The following is a 22,112-nucleotide window of genomic DNA, read 5'->3' as shown; positions in this document are numbered from 1 at the left end:
CCAAAGCACAGTTGTCACTCACCTCGGTAGTCTACATGGGCATTCGCCTCACCCCCATCATCACTCCCATTATCATAATTTGTCTTCTGCTAATGCTAGCCCCTTTTTTCCTCAGGTTTTTACAGGCCCACATAAGGGAAATTTCCAAGGTGGCCGTAAACCAAATGCTGCTTTACCCCTACATCCAACTCCCAATCAAAGCACCAGCCAATTAACCCCCTTACTCCGCCCCTATTCAGCAGAAAGTAGTCAGAAAGAAGTGGCGTCCTATATCATCAAAAGGGTCCGAATGTAAGGCCGGTCGCCTCTCCAGGAGCTCGGACACGCTCACCCCTCTCCGGGAGCTTGGACACGCCCACACCCCTCAGCGCCTAGAAGCTACGTCACCACTCCACGCCCGGCACCAAACTGTACACTCAGCACCTAGTCCGCCATTGGAAAACCCTGCCAAAATTCAAAAGAAGCCCCGCTAGAACCTGCCCAATAGCATTTTGTCCCGTCCAGGTCCCACTCCCCCTGGGCGGCCAGCTCACCGGCAATCCCGCCTACCTGCCAATAGCAGCTTGTCACGTCCATGTCCTGCTCTCCCACAATCAATCAAATGCCTCCACTCCCTATAAAACCCCACGTCTGAGAGGAATCCGTGCGACTTCTCCAGACCCTCCTGTCAGACTGCAGAACCTCGCCCAGGAGCCAATTAAATTTCCTTTTTTTTTTTTTTTTTGAGATGGAGTTTCATTCTTGTTACCCAGGCTGGAGTGCAATGGCACGATCTTGGCTCACCGCAACCTCTGCCTCCCGGATTCAGGCAATTCTCCTGCCTCAGCCTCCTGAGTAGCTGGGATTACAGGCACGCATCACCATGCCCAGCTAATTTTTTGTATTTTTAGTAGAGACGGGATTTCACCATGTTGACAAGGATGGTCTTGATCTCTTGACCTCGTGATCCACCCGCCCTGGCCTCCCAAAGTGCTGGGATTACAGGCGTGAGCCACCGCGCCCGGCTTAAATTTCTTTATTCCAATATCTGACCTCAGTTGCCTCATTCAAACCTTGCTTGCTTCATTCAAACCTTACACTACTTACTCCCTAATCACTCAACTTTCAGCCAAGCAACTCCAAATTACTGAGCTCAGATATAACCTCTGTAGAGGAGCCCTCACCAATTATTCAGACTGAGTTAAGTACTTGTCCTTTCTGCCCTTGTATAGTACACTATCTTCAGATTAACACAACTATAATTGTTTATGTATCTGTCTCCCCTACTACATTAAGATGGTAAGTAATCCTACAACAGCACATAGTAAATACTCAGTTAATATGTCTTAAATGAATGAATGTTAAAAGCAAGGCCGGGCGCGGTGGCTCCACGCCTGTAATCTCAGCACTTTGGGAGGCCAAGGCGGGTGGATCACGAGGTCAAGAGATCGAGACCATCCTGGTCAACATGGTGAAACCCCGTCTCTACTAAAAATACAAAAAATTAGCTGGGCATGGTGGCGCGTGCCTGTAATCCCAACTACTCAGGAGGCTGAGGCAGGAGAATTGCCTGAACCCAGGAGGCGGAGGTTGCCGTGAGCCAAGATCGTGCCATTGCACTCCAGCCTGGGTAACAAGAGCGAAACTCCATTTCAAGAAAACAAAACAAAACAAAACAAAAAGCAAAAAAGAGAGCTAAAATGGAGAAATGCAAGCACAGGGAAAGGCTAGAATAGACAGAGCAGAGAGACAGAAGTTGTTGGGAAAATTAATCTTCTTTGTTAACTGGGTAAAGATGAAATGTAACAGAGTCAAAAGGACATTATAAATAAAAAAGTGAGAGGGCTGGGCATGGTAGCTCATGCCTGTAATCCCAGAACTTTAAGAAGCTGAGGCTGGTGATCACCTGAGGTCAGGAGTTCGAGACAAGCCAACCAACATGGTAAAACCCCGTTTCTACTAAATATACAAAATTAGCCAGGCCTGGTGGTACATGCCTGTAATCTCAACTACTTGGAGGGCTGAGGCTTGAACCCTGGAGCTGAGGGTTGCAATGAGCCGAGATCACACCAATGCACTCCAGCCCGGGGCAAAAAGAGCGAAACTCCATCTCAAAAAAAAAAGTGAGAGTGTTTTAGAGATCACACTGTTCAATATTCTCATTAGATAAACTGAGAAAATATGAAAATGTTATGGATATGTTTATTCCAGACTTATTTAAGAAAGACACATTAAAATATAATTTAGGAAATGCTAACCTTCATATTCCTCTTCATTCTCAAGATAATCATCATCCAGCACATTCAGCAATCTTAGCACTGGAGTGGGAAGCATGACCAGATCTTCAATATGAGGGGCTGTTAAAATTCATCATAATACGGTTAAATGTAAATCCGCCCAAATAAGTTGAACATTAGATAAAGGAACTTGGGAATATAAATTAGTGCTGATGTCCTGTATGACTGTCAAATGACCAAGAAAAAATAATAAAATAATATACAACTTACCAAAAGGAATGCTAAAGAATGGGCTGCACAATGCCATTTCAGCAGGAATTCTTCTGCTCGGATCATCATGAAGCATGCTAAAACACAAAAATAGGTGGCTTATCATTTCTGCTGAATCTTTTGAAAATGCAACCATTAAAGAAAGAATGCCTAATGTTTATCACAGCACTAATTATATTAGCATGATTTACCAAATCATTCACCTATAAAGAATACAAATGCTATTTATTAGTAAATGGTTCAGTAATTCATGATACATACCTATGACAGTATACTGTGATTTAAAGTAACACTTTTGATTAATAAATGAAACACTGCAAAGTGATCCACACACTGTACTAGTGAGTGAAAAAAAGTTAGATACAAATTTAGGGTAACACACACAAAAAAAGATAGTAATGGGATGATTGCTGAAGCTTATCAAATTTCTCTAATAATAAAACAACTAGGCCTGGCACAGTGGCTCAGGCCTGTAATCCCAGCACTTTGGGAGGCCGAGGCGGGCAGATCACCTGAGGTTAGGAGTTCGAGACCAGCTGGCCAACATGATGAAACCCTGTCTCTATTAAAAATACAAAAATCAGCCAGCTATAGTGGCAGGAACCTGTAATCTCAGCTACTCGGGAGGCTGAGGCAGGAGAATCGCTTGAACCGGGAAGTGGAGGTTGCAGGGAGCTAAGATCATGCCATTGTACTCCAGACTACCGGACAAGAGAGAGACTGAGTCTCAAAAAATAAATAAATAAACAACTAAAAATTAAAAAACCCAACTAGATAGCAAAACCAAAAACCTGTTGACAATATCTATAACAAAAACTATAAGGACCCCCTAAATAGCCAAAGCAATCTTGAGAAATAAGATCAAAGCTGGAAACATCATACTACTTGAATTTAAAAAAATACTACAAAGCTACAGTAACCAAAACAGCATGGTATTGATTTAAAAACAGACACACACACTGATGAAACAGAACAGAGACCCCAGGGGAAAAAAAACATTTACAACCAAGAATACATAGTGGGGAAAGGACAGTATTTTCAATAAATAGTGCTGGGAAAAACTGGATATCAACACACTGAAGAATAAAATTAGACTCTTATCTCTTACCTATACAAAAAAATCAACTCAAAATGGATTAATAATTTAAATGTAAGACCCAAAATTTCAACGGCACAAGCAACAAAAGCAAAAACAGACAAATGGGATTATAACAAACTAAAAACCTTCTGCACAGCCAAGGAAACAACAAACAAGGTAAAGAGACAACTTACAGAATGGGAGAAAGTATTTACAAACTATACATCTGCTAGGGGAGTAATGTACAAAATATATAAAGAACGCAGTTTGGCTGGGTGTGGTATTTCACATCTGCAATGCCAGAAATTTAGGAGGCAGAGGTAGGAGGACCACTTGAGCCCAGGGGTCAGAGACCAGCCTGAGCAAAATGGCAAGATCCTCTCTCTACAAAAAAATTTAAAAATTAGCTGGTGTGGTGGCATGCACCTGTAATTCCAGGATCATTTGAGTCTATGAATTCAAGGCTGCAGTGAGCCATGTTTATACCACTGCACTCCAGCCTGTAGGACAGAATGAGACCCTGTCTCAAAAAAAAAAAAAAAGGTAAAAAGAGCTCATACAACTTAATAGCAAGGAAACAAACAGTCCAATTAAAAAATGGGCAAAAGACCTGAACAAACATTTCTCAAAAGAACACATACAAATGGCCAACAGTATATGAGAAATGCTCAACATCACTAATCATCAGAAAATGAAAAACCAAAACCACAATGAGGCATCACCTCATATGTGCTACAATAGCTATTATCAAACAGACAAAGGATATAGAGAAAAGGGAATCCTCATACATTGTTGGTGGGAATATAAATTAGTAAAGCCATTATGGAAAGCAGTATGGAGGTTCCTCAAAAAATTTTAAAAAAAGAACTACCAGCAATCCCACTACTGGGTATATATCCAAAGGAAATGAAACCAGTATGTTTAAGAGATACCTGTCCGCCCATGTTTATTGTAGCACTATTAACAATAGCCAGGATATGGAATCAACCTAAGTATCTATTAACAGGTAAGTGTTCATTTCTTGAATGTTAGCTTAAAAAAATAAAAATAAAGATGAGTGAAAAAAAAAAGAAAAAAGAAAAACACAGATGAGTAAAAAAAGAAAATGTGATATATATTTATATATATATGTGTGTATATATATATACACACACACAATGGAATACTATTCAGCCATTGAAAAGCAGCAAATCCTGTTACTTTCAACATAGATGAACCTGCAGGGCATCATGTTAAGTGAGATAAGCCAGGTACAAAAAGAGAAATACAGCACGATCTGACTCATATGTGAATTCTAAAAAGCTTTGATGTCACACAAGCAGAGAGTAGAATGGCGGTTACCAGAGGCTGGGTGGGGAAGTTACAGAAGAGGGGAACTTGGGGAGACACTGGCCAAAGCCAAAAGATGCCTAATGACAATTAGATAGAAGGAATAAGTTCAAGAGATCTACTGCATGACATGGTGATTCTAGTTAATGATGATATACTGGATTCTTGGAAAAACACAGAGAGTGAATGTTAAATATTCTCACCACAAAAAATAACTACATAAAGTAATGCATTTGTTCATTAAGTAGATTTAATCATTCCATAATGTATATAAACTTCAAAACATGGTATACACGATAAATACATACAATTTTATGTCATTAAAAGAAAAGACTGAGATGCTGTTATAGTCTCATAAAATTAATGTATTGCTATAGAGCTACTGAAATGTTTGTAGCATAAAAAGACCATTACTTCTCTATTGCAGGTAAGCATTTATTAAGTAAAAATAAGTCACTTAGAAAACAAAAACTAGGCCAGGCGTGGTAGCTCATGCCTGTAATCCCAGAACTTTGGGAGGTAGAGGTGGGTGGATCACTTGAGGTAAGGAGCTTGAGACCAGTCTGGCCAACATGGCGAAACCCCAACTCTACTTTAATACAAAAAATTAGCCAGGCATGGTGCTGTGCATCTGTGGTCTCAGCTCTTCAGGAGGCTGAGGCAGGAGAATCACTTGAACCTGGGAGGTGGAGGTGGGGATTGCACCACTGCACTCCACCCTGGGTGACAGAGTGCAACTCTATCTCAAAAAAAACCAAAAAAACTATAGTGACAAACCGTTAATAGTAGCAGGATTTGTACCACATTGGCATCTATGTGTAAGGAGGCAGAGGAAAGCTACAATTCATCTGATGAACCAGAGAAAAAAATAACCCCAAACAGCCAAAAGGTACTGGAAGCACAGCAGGCTGCTGGAGAAAAGCAGCTGAAACTATAAGGGGTTATATATTCTAATACTAAGTGAATACAAGGAATTCTTCGTAAAATCCTAAAAGGCTGGAGTAATCTAGACACTAAGACCTCTCTTAAAACAAACCAGGCAAAGCTTTCTTTCAGCGCAAAGGCCCACAGTGAGAAGAAAACTTGGGAACGGAATATAAATTGAGCAGGATGAGGGAGAGAGAGAAGGGCACCAGAAAAAAGCAGAAGAGAAGAGCCAGAAAATCTCTGGGGAAAAAAAAACAAACTAACTACTTTTTGGGAATATTACACAAAACAACAGAAGAGGGAGCCTTGTATAACTAGAAAAGTTATCCCAAGTACATTTTCTTCTGTAAGTTTAGGAAAATAATTCAGTCATAAAAATAAGCAACTTTAAAAAGGATTATAACTGACTGGGCATGGTGGCTCATGCCTGTAATCTAGCACTTTAGAAGGCCGAGGTGGAAGGATTACTTGAGTCCAAGAGTTCAAGACCAGCCTGGGCAACATAGTGTGTCTCTGTCTCTACAAAAAAATAAACCAGGCATGGTGGTACCTGCCTATAGTCCCAGCTACTTGGGAGGCGGATGTGGGAGGATCACTTGAGCCTTAAGTGTTAAAGATGCAATGACCTGTGATCACACTACAGCACACTAGCCTGGGTGACAGAGCAAGACCCTGCCTCAAAAAAAAGAAAGAATCTATTGTACTAAAAGATAACTGCAAAATGAAACCTCTCAGATAATGAATGTATACTAGAAAGATATGACCATAAAACAGATGAACGTTACAGTCTACCACTTTTTTTTTTTTTGAGACAGTCTCGCTCTGTCACCTGGGCTGGAGTGCAGTGGCACGATGTCAGCTCACTGCAACCTCTGCCTCAGCCTCCCGAGTAGCTGGGATTACAGGCAGAAGCCACCAGGCCCAGCTAATTTTTGTGTTTTTAGTAGAGACAGGGTTTCACCATGTTGGCTACACTGGTCTTGAACTCATGACCTCAGGTGATCTACTCGCCTCAACCTCCTAAAGTGCTGGGATTCTGAGCATAAGCCACGACGCGGGGCCATTTAGCTCATTTTGAAATGGAAGGTTATAACGGCTGGGCATGGTGGCTCACACCCATAATCCCAGCACTTTGGGAGATTGAGAAGAGCAGATCACTTGAGATCAGGAGTTCCAGACCAGCGTGGTCAACATGGTGAAACCCCGTCTCTACTAAAAATGCAAAAATTAGTTGGGCCTGGTGGGGTCCACCTGTAATCCCAGCTACTCAGGAGGGTGAGGCAGGAGGAACACTGGAACCCGGGAGGTGGAGGTTGCAGTAAGCCGAGATCGCGCCACTGCACTCCAGCCTGGGCAACAGAGTAAGACTTTGTCTCCCCATTCCCCCCCAAAAATTCAAATGAGCTAAGGACATTTTAAAAAAATGATACAGGATGTGAAAGAGCAACAGAAATCAAAATTTGAAAATCATAAAAATAACGTAATAGAACTCAGGAAAGAATTAGAAACTTAAAAAAATCATTTCATAAAATAAAATTACACTACAAGAGATATAAAGATGAATAAACACAACAAATAATGCCTTAAAGAGAAATAGTAGGCAAAAAGAAAGATATTTTTAAAAATAACAAAGAAATAATGGGTCGGGCATGGTGGCTTATGCCTGTCATCCAAGCATTTTGGGAAGCTGAGGCAGGAGGGTCACTTGAATTTAAGACCACCCTGGGCACATGGTAGGACCTCATAGAAAAAGAAAGGAAAAAGAAATAATGAAAGAGATAACATGGATTCAAGAGAAAATGGCAGCTGGGCGCAGTGGCTCACACTTGTAATTCCAGCACTTTGGGAGGACAAGGTGAGCAGATCACTTGAGGTCAGGAGTTTGAGACCAGCCTGGCCTACATGGTGAAACCCTGTCTCTACTAAAAATACAAAAATCAGCCAGGCATGGTGGCAGGAGCCTGTAATCCTGGCTACTTGGAAGGCTGAGGTGGGAGAATCAATTGAACCCAGGGGGCAGAGGTAGCAAGCCACGATCGTGTCACTGCACTCCAGCCTGGGAAACAGAGCAAAAAGTCTGTTGAAAGAAAGAAGAAAGGAAGGGGAGGGACGGGGAGGGGAGGAGAGAGGAGAAGAAAGGAAAGAAAGGAAAAAAAGTAAAAGAAAGAAAGAAGGAAAGAGAGAGAGAGAGAGAGAAATGGCAATATTGAATATAAGGCAAAGAAAATCAAACATATGTAGACTAGGAGGACATAAAAGTGAAAACCAAAAAGAACAGAAAAAAAAATACTAAAAAGTGTAATTTAAGAACACTTTTCTAAAACAAAAAAACAAAGATCTGAAACTACAAAGTGAAAAGTATACCCGTATTTCTGAGAATACTGACCCAGAACAATCAAAATCAAAATATATTTTGGTAAAAAAACTACACATTAAAGAAAAAGATAAAATCCTCTGGGAATCTAGAAAAGAAGACCAAGCGCCCTTTTTTTTTCCTTTTTTTGAGATGGAGTCTCGCTCTGTTGTCCAGGCTGGAGTGCAGTGGTACAATCTCGGCTCACTGCAAGCTCCACCTCCTGGGTTCAAGTAATTCTCTGCCTCAGCCTCCCGAGTAGCTGGGATTACAGGCACCCGCCACCATGCCCAGCTAATTTTTTTGTATTTTTAGAAGAGACAGGGTTTCACCATCTTGGCCAGGCAGGAAGACCAAGTGACTTTTAATGAAAAGGCAATTACTGAGTCATCAAACTTTCAACAGGAACACATGGCAGTAACATATAAGACACTCAAGGAAAGAAAAATGCATGAGATTGGGACGAGACATATACAGGACTTCCAGGGTAGCTGGAAAGTTTTATTTCTTGATGTACATGGTAGTTACAAGGTGGGTACAACGTTCCTACAGATTCATTAAGCTACACCTTTGTTTAATTAGTGTTTTCAGTATCTGTGCTTTATTCAACAACAAAAAAGGTTGAAGCGACTTGCACGCATACATAACGCAATATGCAGAAAAATAGTGGAAGGAAATATACCAAAGTGCTAACGCTAGAACATAGGTTAATAATTTTTATTTTCCTCTTCACTTCTTTCTATAGTTTCTAAATTTAATAATCCATGTAAAATGGATGGGGGGACTATTATTTAAAGAATAAAAAACAAATAATAAAGTCAATACTAGAACTTAGATGATTTAACTTCCAGGCTACAATCCATTTTATAATTTTTCACTGCCATCTCTTTAATGTAAAATGCAATATATAATATCTCGTATCAATCAGATACTAACAGCTATTTAAAACTAACATGAAAAACACACACACAAATAAGCCATGCATAAAATTAGTGAAATCAGAATAAATCCTGTGGATTATCCCTGTTTCAATTTGCTAGTTTTGACACTGTATATACTACAATTATGTAAAGCGTTACCACTGGGGGAAACTGGGTAAATGGTAGGGACCTTTCTGTAACATTTTTGCAAAGTCCTGTTAGTCTATAACTATTTCAAAGTAAAATGTTAATAAAACTAATTTGAAGGTTTATAGGTCCAATATTCAAAGGAAACTATAACACTCTGACTCAAACAAGGGATCCATACTTTTCTAGCATACGATTTTATTCACTTCTGATCCATAGTCCAGAAACCTGAAAAGCCTACTATTTAATAATACAGTCATGCACTGCATAATGACGTTTTGGTCAACAATGGACCATATATACAACAGTGATCTCATAAAATTATACTGAGCTGAAAAATTCTTATCACTTAGTGACATCATAGTTATAATGTCCTATCGTAACACATCACTCACATGCTTGTGGTAATGCAGGTGAGTAATGTGTTTGTTGTATAGGACACAGATGTAAATAAAACTACTGTATTTGATAATGACAATAAATAGTTGTGTTACTGGCATATGTATTTATAACTATATATTTTTTATTGTTATTTTAGAGTGCACCTCCCCTAAAAAAGTTAACTGTAGAATAGTCTCAGGCAGGTCCTCTGTGAGGTATTCCGGAAGAAGGCAACAGGAGACTCGGCAGCTCTACGCATGTTATTGCCCCTGTAGACATTCCAGTAGGATAATATGTGCAAGTGGAAGACAATGACATTGATGATCTTGATGCTGCGTAGGTCTAGGCTAAGGTGTGCTTGTGTCTCAGTTTTCAACAAAAAAATTTAAAAAGTAAATAAGGTAAAGAAAAATTAAAGTTATTATAAAGTAAAAAAAGCTACAGTTAAGCTAAGGTTAATTTACTATAGGAGAAAAAAAATTATGGCCAGACACGGTGGCTCACACCTGCAATCCCAGCACTCTGGGAGGCCGAGGCAGGTGGATCACTTAATAAAATCCTGTCTCTACTAAAAATACAAAAATTAGCTGGGCATGGTGGCATGCAGCTGTAATTCCAGCTATTTGGGAGGCTGAGGCACGAGAATCGCTTGAACCTGGGAGGCAGATGTTGCAGTGAGCCAAGATTGTGCCACTGCACTCCAGCTTGGGTAACAGAGTGAGACTCTGTCTCAAAAAAGAAGAAAACAAAAATTTTAAAATAAATTTAGTGAAGGCTAAGTAGACAGTGTTTACCCTTAGTCATTAGTAATGTCCTAGGCCTTCATATTCACTCACCACTCACTTACTGAATCACCCAGAGTAACTCCAGTCCTGCAACCTCCATTCATGGTTAAGTGCCCTATATAGGTATGCCATTTTAAATCTTTTATACTATAATTTTACTGTACCTTTTCTATGTTTAGACAAATCATACTTACCATTGTATTAGAGTTACCTATAGTATTCGGTACAGTAACATGCTGTATAGGTTGTAGCCTAAGAGCAACAGACTCTACCAGACAGACTAGGTGTGGGCAGAAGTCTGTATCATTTACGTTTATGTAAGTACTCCATGATGTTAGCATGACAAAATCACCTAATGACATATTTCTCACAGCAGATCCCTATTGTTAAATAACATGATTGTACATATTTGTATTTTCAAAATATCTACTGTATTTGGATCTATTCAGACATCAGAAACACTGTATCTGTCCCCAGACCATTGTCAAAGATAATTATTTAAAATGGTTTTTGGGTCTTTTTTTGTGGGGGAGGGGAGTAATCCAAAAGCAAATTCAATCTTTAGTTAATAAAGACTCTTTTTAAAAATCAGCTTTCCATCAAGTATACAGAACAGCCAGGGCTATAAGAGGCCAAAGGTGCAGTGGCTCAGTATCCATCTTCCAATGAAAAGGCAGCTGCCAGGAAAAGCTTAACATTTGATACTATGAGCAAAAGAACATTCCTTTGAAAATAAAGTTGGTAAAACTATTTGATTACTTATGTTCCTTATAGGAAGCTAGCCTGCACAGACTTATTTCTAGGGGAACAAAACCCCCACATGGATCAAGCAAACTAGAAATAATAATATAAATCTGTTCAGAAAAAAAAAGACATACCACTTCACATAGTACATGTATGCAAAGCAAGCTTACAGGGCGTGTAACATACCTTTTGATAAGGTCTCTTAGGTGATAGGCTGGAATTGCGGCATTCACCACTGCTTTACTGGCAAATATGTGATCAATAATAGCAGAACTGTTTGCCTTAAGAAAGGGAGAAAAGTCTTCCTTTGGTTATTCAGTCTGTATTTATTGGTACTAGGCATATAGCACTACTTGAGTGAGTAAAATGCAACAGAAAACACTATCTTCTGAGAGCCTACAATCACTTTTTTTTTTTTTTTTTGGAGACAGGGTCTTGCTCTGCCATCCAAGCGGTAGTGCAGTGACACAATCTCAGCTCACTGCAATCTCTGCCTCCCAGATATAAGTGATTCTCCTGCTTAGCTGGAAATACAGGTGTGTGCCATCACACCCAGCTAATTTTTTTGTAGATATGGGGTTTCATCATGTTGCCCAGGCTGCTCTCAAACTCTTGGGCTCAAGTGATCTGCCCACCTTTGCCTCCCAAAGTGCTGGGATTATAAGCGTGAGCCATCATGCCCAGCAAGAGCATACAATCTTAACAGAGGAAATAATATACATAATTATACGCTTCTGGAGAAGAACATTTTTTCCCCATTTTCAGCACCTGGCACTCTATGAACATCTACTAGATGAAAGAATAAAAAATAAATACCAAAGCAACCACATAAGAATGTAGTTTAATGCAAAAATGAATGTGTAATAGGTGACTCAGGGTATCTCTGTGATGAGTCTTGAACTGGTTTTCAGACAGAAATAAACTATCAAAGAGAATACAAGGAAGTATTAAAACATCTTATCTGTCATATTACTCATTCTCTAAATCTTTAAGAATATATTTTCTCCTTGAATATTATGCTAACTCAAAATTTAGAACTGTGTACATGAGTTAAAAGAACTGATACTATCATTATCAGTTAAATATATTAAATACTTACCATGAGCTGCTTGCTATAAGTATCATTTATTAATCTCAATAGTCTTATGAGATAGATGCCATTATTATCCTCATATTAAAGAAAGCAAACCATGGCTCAGTGAATCTAAATAAATAACTTAGTAAGATCTTTGTGGAGGCAAAACACAAACCCTTTAGGGCCTATGCTCATAATCAGTTGGCAATTTTGCCCCCATAGAAAGTGATAAAACAGAAAAATAATGCTTTATCTAGAGGAATATATTGGAGATCCTATTACTACACATTGTCCCTATGAATTTCACACAAATTTGAATGTGATCTAGTTCTGACGAACTCTAGGCCAAACAGATATAGTCCAAAAGACTCAAAGATAGTCAAAGCTCATTGAAATAACTTAAGACTCTTTGAATACTTAAGACTCTTGATTGTCTGGGATACCAATAATAAAGAATGATACTGATTTTACTCCCAAGAAAGCAATTTTTACCCATACAAGCATTAGGTACATACACTGGCCTATTAAAGTATCCCTTCCAGGAAATGCTACAACAGAAATCAGTGACTAGGTGTTTAAAAGAAGCAAAACTGTATGCTATAATAGCTATACAGTATGTATTAGATGCTCAAAAAAATGCTTGTTGCTTACTATCAAAAACTTGTTGCTTAATATCTAAGTTCCAAACCTCTAATATTTGAATGAACTTTTTGTGGGTTTATAAATTAGGAATTAACTACAGTATGTTTTCAAAGGTATTGTGGGGCTTTAATGTTGTGATAATATCAGTATCCTTCATGCTACTGTTTAAGTGATCCTCCTGCCTCAGTCTCCTGAGTAGTTGGGACTACAGGTGTGTGCCATCACACCTTGATAATTTTTTGAGGTTTAATAAATACAATGCTTTGGAATGATTATTGGTTTTGATATTAAACAAGTATTAAAATACCTTTTATAATTTTTTTTTTACTAGAGACCGGGGTCTCACTACATTGCTTAGGTTGGTCTCAAATTCCTGGTCTCAAGTGAGCCTCCCACCTCAGCCTCTAATAGTGCTGGGATTACAGATGTAAGCCACCATGCCCAGCAAAAATAATTTTTTTAATCTGTAAAGCAGTTAAGATAATCTATAAAAATTGACATTTAACTCTTAAGCTATGGTTGTATAAGTAACACTTTAGAACTCAATATTACTAAGCAAAAGAAACCACTTTTGCTTCTTTAGGAAAATGCATTATTCAAACATTTTTATCAAGCACTTACTATATGCCAAGCCTAGGCATAGGCTAGGAACAATAAGAATGCAATACTCACTAGCACGTTGATAGCCATAGGAGTGGGTAGTGGCATTTAACTATCATAAATAGAAAAAGAGGAGTATGGACAACAGAAAGCGATCAAGAATTCTAGACAAGAATCATCATAAATTGGCCAGGCACAGTGGCTCACACCTGTAATCACAACACTTTGGCCTCGTGATTTGGCAGATCACAAGGTCAGGAGTTCCGAGACCAGCCTGGCCAACATGGTGAAACCCTGTCTCTACTAAAAATACAAAAATTAGCCAGGTGTGGTGACGAGCACCTGTAATCCCAGCTACTCAGGAGGCTGAGACAGGAGAATCACTTGAGACCATAAGGCGGAGATTGCAGTGAGCTGAGATCGTGCCACTGCACTCCAGCCTGAGCAAAAGAGTGAAACGTCTCAAATTAAAAAAAAAAAAAGAATCATCATAAATTGAATACTCTTAAATTGAAAGTAAGAACCCCAAAGCAAAGCACTGGTGAAGTTTACCTTCCATTCCTGAGATCTGACTGTATGTTTCAGTTTCATTCCTGAGAACATTTCCAGTAAAATGATTCCTAGGCTCCACAGATCAACAGCTGAGGTACATTCTGTATCGCTCTGTAGGCCAGCCTGGGCCAAGCAATTTTGCAGTTCTGCTTCTGGAGCCCGATACCCGTCTGTCTGAATATACTTTACATCCTAAAGAAGATAAATAAATATCATAACCAACAAGAAAGCTGCTCCCTTTCTATTCATCTCTATAGTGTGTTTATTTCCCTAAGAGTACAGTAAATCCACTGCCAAACTAAATGCTAAAACTTTTTAGTCCTTGGTTATCATATTCTTTGGTTCATTAACTGGGGGCAGTTCTGAGAGGCAAGCTGTACATTTCCATACGGTGCTCATAAAGAAGTCTTCTTTGGATTGTCTCTTACCTATTAGGCACTGCTGATAAAAAGGACACTCTGCAAAGAAACAATAAACCATGGAGAATGGAGGATTTGCCAGAACTATCATATGCATTCTGCCATAAGATACAGCCCGAATACTGAAGAGATCAGGAACAGTAACTCAGCAATTAGCCAAACGTTCATAAAATTTAAAATAGCATTCTATGTAGGTTAAGTACTTTTAATAATGCCAGAGCTCTCGTTCTTCACTGGCTCCTCCTACCTGACCCAAACATTATGTCCTTTTTTTAAATGGTGGCACTGAAATTCTTTTGATTTGCTGCATCCCCTGGCATTTCAGTATTTTAGATAAAAATGATGTATAAGTCCCTACTAAACTACCCTTGTCAACTGAAAACACTTGGCTTCGACTACAACTGCTAGAGTAAAGAAAAGGTTATTTCTTATTTCTTACCTGATTGCCTTCTTTGAAGCTAAGTCCAAAGTCAATGAGTTTAAAACATTCATTCTCTGCACTCCACAATATGTTACGTGGTTTGAGGTCTGCGTGGACATAGCCCTCATGATGAAGAAAAGCAAGGGCCTCCAAAACATCTCGGGCACAATGCTGTATCATCCACATGGAACAACCCTGGTGACTGGAATATAAGAGCAATTCCGAAACACTGACATCCAGGAGTTCAAGCAACAGACAGCGTGATGGCACATTTGGAGAAAAGTGGATTGTAAACACTCCATACAAAGTCACTAGAAAAAGAAATTATAATACTTTAAGAATCAGACTTAGAGTAAGTCACTATTAAAGTAGGTAACTGCAATACAAATTTGAGAGAGTCTAGATAAGGATAACTTTGGTGAGCAAGCTTCCACTGTAATTTATTTTTCCCATGGATAAGATCTTTGGGCAATAGGGTTATTTTAATAAAAATAAGATGAGACAGCCTACAACAGTTGATTACCATTCACAGATATTAAACATGGTACAATTATTCGTGTTGCACCAAGTACTCAGTGGTGGGTGAACATGAACTTGGAGTGCCAAGTGAAAACGATTAAAAGTAAAAATCCAAAATATAAATAAATAATATTGTTGCATCATGAGGTCCTTTAAAAAAAAAAAAAGGAAATTTTAAAAAGTAAGAATCCAAATATAAAGTAACTCTTTTAAAAGGAATGTCACAATTTGCAAAAACCAAACTAAAGACTGCTTCTTGATCCAAAATAGCAGTATAGGCCTGTCACGGTGGCTCATGCCCGTGATCCCAGCATTCTGGGAGACCGAGGCAGGACTGCTTGAGCCCAGAAGTTTGGAGGCCAGCCTGGGTAACAAAGGGGGACCTCCTCTCTACAAAATAATTAGCCAGGCATGGTGCCAGGTGCCTGTAGTCCCAGCTACCTAGGAGGCTAAGGCAGGAGGATGGCTTTAGCCTAGGAATTGGAGGCTGCAGTGAACTGTGATCTCACCACTGTACTACAGCCTGGATGACAGAATGAGAATTTGCCTCAAAAAAAAACAAACAAAAAAAACAGAAAAATAAACAGCTCTCTCTAATCTAAATACTAACGAAGAGATTGAGACTTTCCAGATGAAATTTTAACTAATCTTGCAGAGATTCAGCAAGTCCTTAGGCTTACAAAAATTTTTCCTCTTCAATACCAAGGTTATAGTGATAGACTAGTAAACTAAAAAAATCTAGCACTAGTGTTAAGTAATTCTTCTCCAAAATGGTATTATTTAAAAAACTCACTCTTCAAATTAAATATGCATCATACTTGCTAGGAAATAAGGCTTTTCTTTAATAACCAAAGCTATAACTAATGATAAGCTCTCTGTCCTGTAATGAAAATGAAGACTTTTCACAGATCAGTCATCAGCGATCATTACGTATCTTACATTCTGAATATCTGAGTCATGAAACAGTCTCACGGGAGCAAAGTTACAGGGTTCCTAAATTTCACACTTCTATAAGGGCTCCCATGGAACAGTGAATCATTTCCTCCAAAACCGTACTAAATATATACAAGGTGAGCTGTATGAGTTACTAGCATTGATGTCACAAGCCCTAGACATAGTTCCCATTTTCTACTGGTATGCAAAGATTCAAAAATTTCCACACAAGACACAACAATCTAGCAAAGACGTGCCTCCTCTCACTAGAAAAGATATTTCCGTATGCTAATGAATGCGGCATTCTCCGATGAGACTCGAAGCAAGATAGAATTTACTGAGCATCTATGTGACACTGAGCAAAGCAGACCACCAACTCCACTACACTGCAGACAGTAATAAGGTGGAAGGGGAAAGGGGCCTGGATCGGGTGGTAGAGGGCTAGATCCGCTTCTCCTGCAGAAGGAGAGGAAGACGGAACGCCACACAGCGAGAGGAAAAGTGTGCTCGGACTGCGACCTGGGCAAGAAGAGAAAGGAGACAGCGGTAATTACCGATGTTCCTGTGACCCTGCAACTGCTCCAACGCCGCCCTCTCTTTGCGGAAACCATACTCGGCGGCCGAGGCCGCAGCCCCGGTGGTTCCTGGTGGCAAGAACTGCTTGAGGGCGCCGGGGGGCGAGCCAGGGTTGCCGCAGCAGCGCACCCGATACACCGAAGCGGAGGAGCCGCTACCCAGACGGCTCTGTACCTGCCACAGCCGCCCAAAGGCTTCCAGAAAACGCGGCGGCTCCGCGCCCCAGGCACAGCCGGATCCCGCCATCGGTGTGGGCTGAGGGCACGGACACGGGAGCTGACGCGACGCCTGAAGCAGGCCGGCAGAGCCCGCGGTCACATCCCCGCTAGCCGGACCAGCGGCTCCGCAGGGAGCTACCTGCAGCCGCCTCACCGACTCCCGGGACTTCAAGCCGCCATGACACCGGAAGCCGTAGTGCCCTCGAGTCCGAGAAGCCGGAAATGGAGGAAGAGCCTATCACACAGGCCGAAGGAGGGGAGCTCAGAAGGGGCGGGGCCTAGAGGTGATTAGACGAATTAGGTTTGAAGAAAAGGACCCAGAATAAAAAGTAACCCATTAATTCCTGAGTATCTACCATTCCAGGCCCAGTATTAACGGCTTTCACGGTTAGGATAGGATACCTGAAGACAAAACTGATCCTTTTTCTTTTGAGGCACCTCACCTCACCACTAGGAACCCAGAAAAATAAAACCCCGCCTACATTTCTCATAGAAAGGATCCCAAGGAAAACACCCAGGGTACAAAAGGTGTACCATCACCTCCAGGTCCTTGGTCACCAAATACCATGATTCTGGATCCCTAGACCTTTGTGCTTCTATTTTAGTTATAAACCAAAAATAAAATTCTGAGGCTCCCAACCATCAGAATGGACTTTCTCCTCGGCCAGGGCACTCCAAAACTCTGAAAGACTGGTTTAGGCCATGACTGGAAATAGGGGTCGGACTCATCTAATTATACATCTCGGGTTAATATCAACGAAACATTTACAATCTATTTTCTCAGAAGCCTGCTACCTGGAGGGTTCATCTGCGTGACTAAACTTTGGTCTCCACAAGCTCTTTGGCAACCCAGACATTCCTTTATTTTGATAACTCTTTCAACCAGTTGCTAATTAGAAAAATTTCAAATCTACCTATAACCTGGAAGGACACATTTCTCCCTCCCCCAACCCCCGCTTCGAGTTGTCCCAACTTTCTGGGCCAAATCAATGTATTTCTTAAATGTATTTGATTGGAGTCTAATGTCTCCCCAAAATGTATAAAACCAAGCTGCATCCTAGCCACCTGGGCACATGTTTTCAGGATATCCTGAGGGTTGTGTCACAGGCCATGGCCACTCATATTTGGCTCAGAATAAATCCCTTCAAATATTTTACAGAGTTTAACTCTTTTTTTTTTTTTTTTTTTTTTTGAGACTGAGTCTCACCCTGTTGCTCAGGCTGGATTGCAATGGCGCCATCATCTCCTCTGCCTCCCGGGTTCGAGGGATTATCCTCCTCAGCCTCCGGAGTAGCTGGGGTTATAGGCGCACACCACCACACCCAGCTAATTTTTTTTTTTTTTTTTTTGTATATTTAGTAGCAAACTGCTGGGATTACAGGCCTGAGCCACCACGCCTGGTGAGTTTATCTCTTTTTATCATAGTCCACCTTGCTTATGGCTCCCTCATCAAAAACATTCACCCTGGGCAAACATGGATCTGTTTCAAATTTTTATTTTTCATTTATTTGTTCAGTTATTTTATTCATTCAGCAAACCCGCTTATTGAATAACAAATAGACATCTTAATTCACAAACTAGGGTGTGTAATAAATGTAGCCTTCTTTACTTTTCAATCATTCAACTTTTTCTATTTCAAGCTGTATTCTGATTATGTGGCAATAACTTATTTTCCTCAGTTTTTGTGTAAGTTCCCAACCAGATGAGATGGTTTATGTAGTGCTAAGTGGAGAATTTGAGGAGAGGTTGAGGACTAAACTCTAACCTGTCTTCTCTCTTGCTCAAATTCTTTTTTTCTTTCTTTTTTTTTTTTTCTTTGAGATGGAGTTTCACTCTTGTTGCCCAGTGCAATGGCGTGATCTCGGCTCAATGCAGCCCCCGCCTCCTGGTTTCAAGTGATTCTCCTGCCTCAGCATCCCGAGTAAGGATTATGTGCTCCTGCCGCCATGCCTAGCTAATTTTTTTTTCTATTTTTATTTTATTTATTTATTTATGAGATGGAGTCTGCTCTATCCCAGGCTGGCGTGCAGTGGCAGGATCTTGGCTCACTGCAACATCCGCCTCCTGGGTTCAAGCGATTCTCCTGCCTCAGCCTCTCAAGTAGCTGGGACTACAGGCGTGCGCCACCACGCCAGGCTAATTTTTTGTATTTTTAGTAGAAACAGGGTTTCACCACGTTAACCAGGCTGGTCTTGAACTCCTGACCTCAGGTGATCTGCCTGCCTCTGCCTCCCAAAGTGCTGGGATTACAGTCATGAGCCACCGCACCAGGCCCCAAATTCTTACCTAAGGGCTGTTAAGAGTCACAGCCTACAAACCATAAGGTCTCATCAGACTATCAGAGGTATGCAAACCAGAGCAACTCCATCTTGAATAGGAGCTGGGTAAAATAAGGCTGACATCTACTTGACTGCACTCCCAGGAGGTTAGGCATTCTAAGTTACAAGATGAGTTAGGAGGTCAGCATAAGATACAAGTCACAAAGACCTTGCTGATAAAACATGTTTCAGTAAAGAAGTCGGCCAAAACCCACCAAAACCAAGATGGTGGTGAAAGTGACCTCTGGTTATCCTTACTACTCATTAGATGCTAATTATAATGCATTAGCAGACTAAAGGAAACTCCCATCAGCACCATGACAGTTTAAAACGCCATGGCCATAGTGGCAGGCGACTGTAATCCCAGCTACTTGGGAGGCTGAAGCAGGAGAATCGCTTGAACCTAGGAGGCAGAGGTTGCAACGGGCCGAGATTGCACCATTGCACTCTAGCCCCGGCAACAGAGTGAGATTCTGTCTCAAAAAAAAAAAAAGAAAAGAAAAGAAATTTTAATGGTCTGGGAGCTGTTGATGACTTAAGAAAGCTGGGAGGACTTCAGAGTTTAACACATTGGTTCCTTTCCTTGTTACTCAGGAGACATCAGAGTCCCTAAGGGCCTAGTGCCAATTTTCAAATTCCTGCAGAAATATCCCCCCAAATTCAAAGTTGAAGAGGGATAGGGAGGCTTCTTTTTTCCCAGGGGTGCTTAAGATGGACAATTGACTTTCCTATTGGGTCTGATGCTGAGTCTGATCCCAGGAACCTTTCTCTTTGGCCAAATGTCACAAGAGAACTAGGCAGGTCACCTGAAGTAGGAACTATAGTATCAGCTTGAGGAGGGATAGAGTGACTTGGGGAGAAAAAGACTAATATATGATCAAAAAGGAGAACATTGTTTTGTGAAAATGAGGAAACTAAATTTATAGCATATTTATTGTGAGCTGTTACATTGTAAGGGCCCTTCAATAAACAATAACTATAGAAACTGTACAGAATGATTGTTCCCTATGTAGAACTCTATATAACCCTTTGCAGTTAACGTCCCAAAAAAACTACGGTAAAATTATAATAGAGAAGCCTTTTTCTTCAAACTACATCGAGATCAAAAGCCCAAAAGAATAAATTGAAGGGAAAGAAAATAAAAGCAATTTAGATATAACTGTGGTTAGTTGTGCATTTAGAACTCTTATTTCTGTCAGGATACAACAAGGTAATATGTGTGAAAAGTTTCAAAAGTATCAATGTGGTATTATTGTTTTCCTGTAGAGACAAAGGCAGTGGAAGTAGCGAAGTCATAAACAAAAGATCTTATCTCCAGCTAGCTCTTGCCTGAAAAGTAGGTGCTTAATGATACAGGTAGGTCTAAATAGTAAAAAGATGTATTCCATAAGCCACTAACTAAAATCAGTCTGGCCTTGATCTCTTTAGCCCAGAGAGATTGATGATTCTAGGGAGGGGATCGAGGGGCCCCAAATCCAGAAAACTGGAAAAGATCGGTAGCTTAAAACCATTCATTCATTTATTTATTATTCGCTTATTTATTATTTCACTATATTTTTATAAAGAACTACTAGAATTTCCTGGACAAGGAACTCATAGTCTAGTAGAGGAGACAGACGAGATTAAGGAAAAAACAACACGAGTAAAGGACTTTGCTTAGAGCAAAAGAGAAAGCTCATCATTTGAGATTGGAGAGAGTTCTGAGAGGATGGCGTGGGAATGTGTGATCTGATGAACTGAAAAATGCTGGATGACTTCAAACTTTCTCATTCAGGTGGCATCATAGCATCATTGGAAGAGGAGAGGGCGAGCATATGGGGGTTGAAAGAGGGAATAACTCCAGTGGGAAGTGTGTTGAGAGGAGAGTTTAAATTGAACAGCATGTATCTACATGGAAGCTTGATCTGAAGTTGGCTCTTACTCAATGTTAAGCAAGCAGTTCTGTGCTTGATACACTATTGGGGAAGAGGCTGCAGGGAGGGGGAATGTCTCGATGTTAACTCTTGTCAGCTGCCTACAGGAACTGTTTGTCCTGTAATTTTGAGTGGGAAATGTCAAATTAGCATTTTATCAGTATATCAAACTTGGTATATAGATATAAAACTATGCTCCTGATCTTCCTCCCCAAATTTCTTCCTCTGCATTTCTTCCCCAGATCAGTTCGCGGAAACTCTGTTCTTCCAGATGCTCAAGCCAAAAACTCTGAAGTCATTCTTCTATTTTTTTTTTTTTTTTGACGTAGTCTCACACTGTCACCCAAGCTGGAGTGCAGTGGCAGAATCTCAGCTCACTGCAACCTCCCCCTTCAGGGTTCAAGCAGTTCTCCTGTCTCAGCCTCCCAAGTAGTGGGGACTATAGGTGCTCACCACCACACCCAGCTAATTTTTGTATTCTTAATAGAGATAGGGTTTCACCATATTGGTCAGGCTGGTCTCGAAATCCTGACCTCAGGTGATCCACCCACCTCTGCTGCCCAAAATGCTGGGATTACAGGCATAAGCCACCATGCTCAGCCTCTGGAGTCATTCTTGATTCTTCTCTTTCCTCCATTTTCAACATATACTCAGTCTCCAACACTTTTTTTTAACCACCTTCCCAGCTGCTAGTCTGTTCTAAGCCTCCATCACCTCCTGCCTCAATGATTGAAATCACCTCCTAGCCAGTCTCCTTGCTTCTGCTCCTGCTCACC

The 22,112-nt window shown here is 40.5% G+C and overlaps 1 protein-coding gene across 1 annotated transcript in view; it reads right to left on the bottom strand.

Annotated features, from left to right (window-relative positions):
• UHMK1 (U2AF homology motif kinase 1) overlaps nucleotides 1–17,133 on the bottom strand; it is a 37,241-nt gene extending 20,108 nt beyond the window's left edge. Inside the window, exons 1-6 of the mRNA XM_012468874.3 lie at nucleotides 16,866–17,133; nucleotides 14,878–15,170; nucleotides 14,020–14,211; nucleotides 11,337–11,431; nucleotides 2,487–2,563; nucleotides 2,238–2,336 (exon numbers count right to left, since the gene is read on the bottom strand). Coding sequence (XP_012324297.1) covers nucleotides 2,238–2,336; nucleotides 2,487–2,563; nucleotides 11,337–11,431; nucleotides 14,020–14,211; nucleotides 14,878–15,170; nucleotides 16,866–17,133 — 1,024 coding nt within the window. The remainder of the gene's footprint in view (nucleotides 1–2,237; nucleotides 2,337–2,486; nucleotides 2,564–11,336; nucleotides 11,432–14,019; nucleotides 14,212–14,877; nucleotides 15,171–16,865) is intronic.
• Nucleotides 17,134–22,112: the final 4,979 nt, after the last annotated feature.

This window comes from Aotus nancymaae, unplaced genomic scaffold (assembly GCF_030222135.1).
Source record: "Aotus nancymaae isolate 86718 unplaced genomic scaffold, 86718_ANA_hifiasm-v0.15.2.pri h1tg000108l, whole genome shotgun sequence".
Lineage (NCBI taxonomy): Eukaryota > Metazoa > Chordata > Mammalia > Primates > Aotidae > Aotus > Aotus nancymaae.
This window is presented reverse-complemented; position numbering and strand designations above follow the sequence as displayed.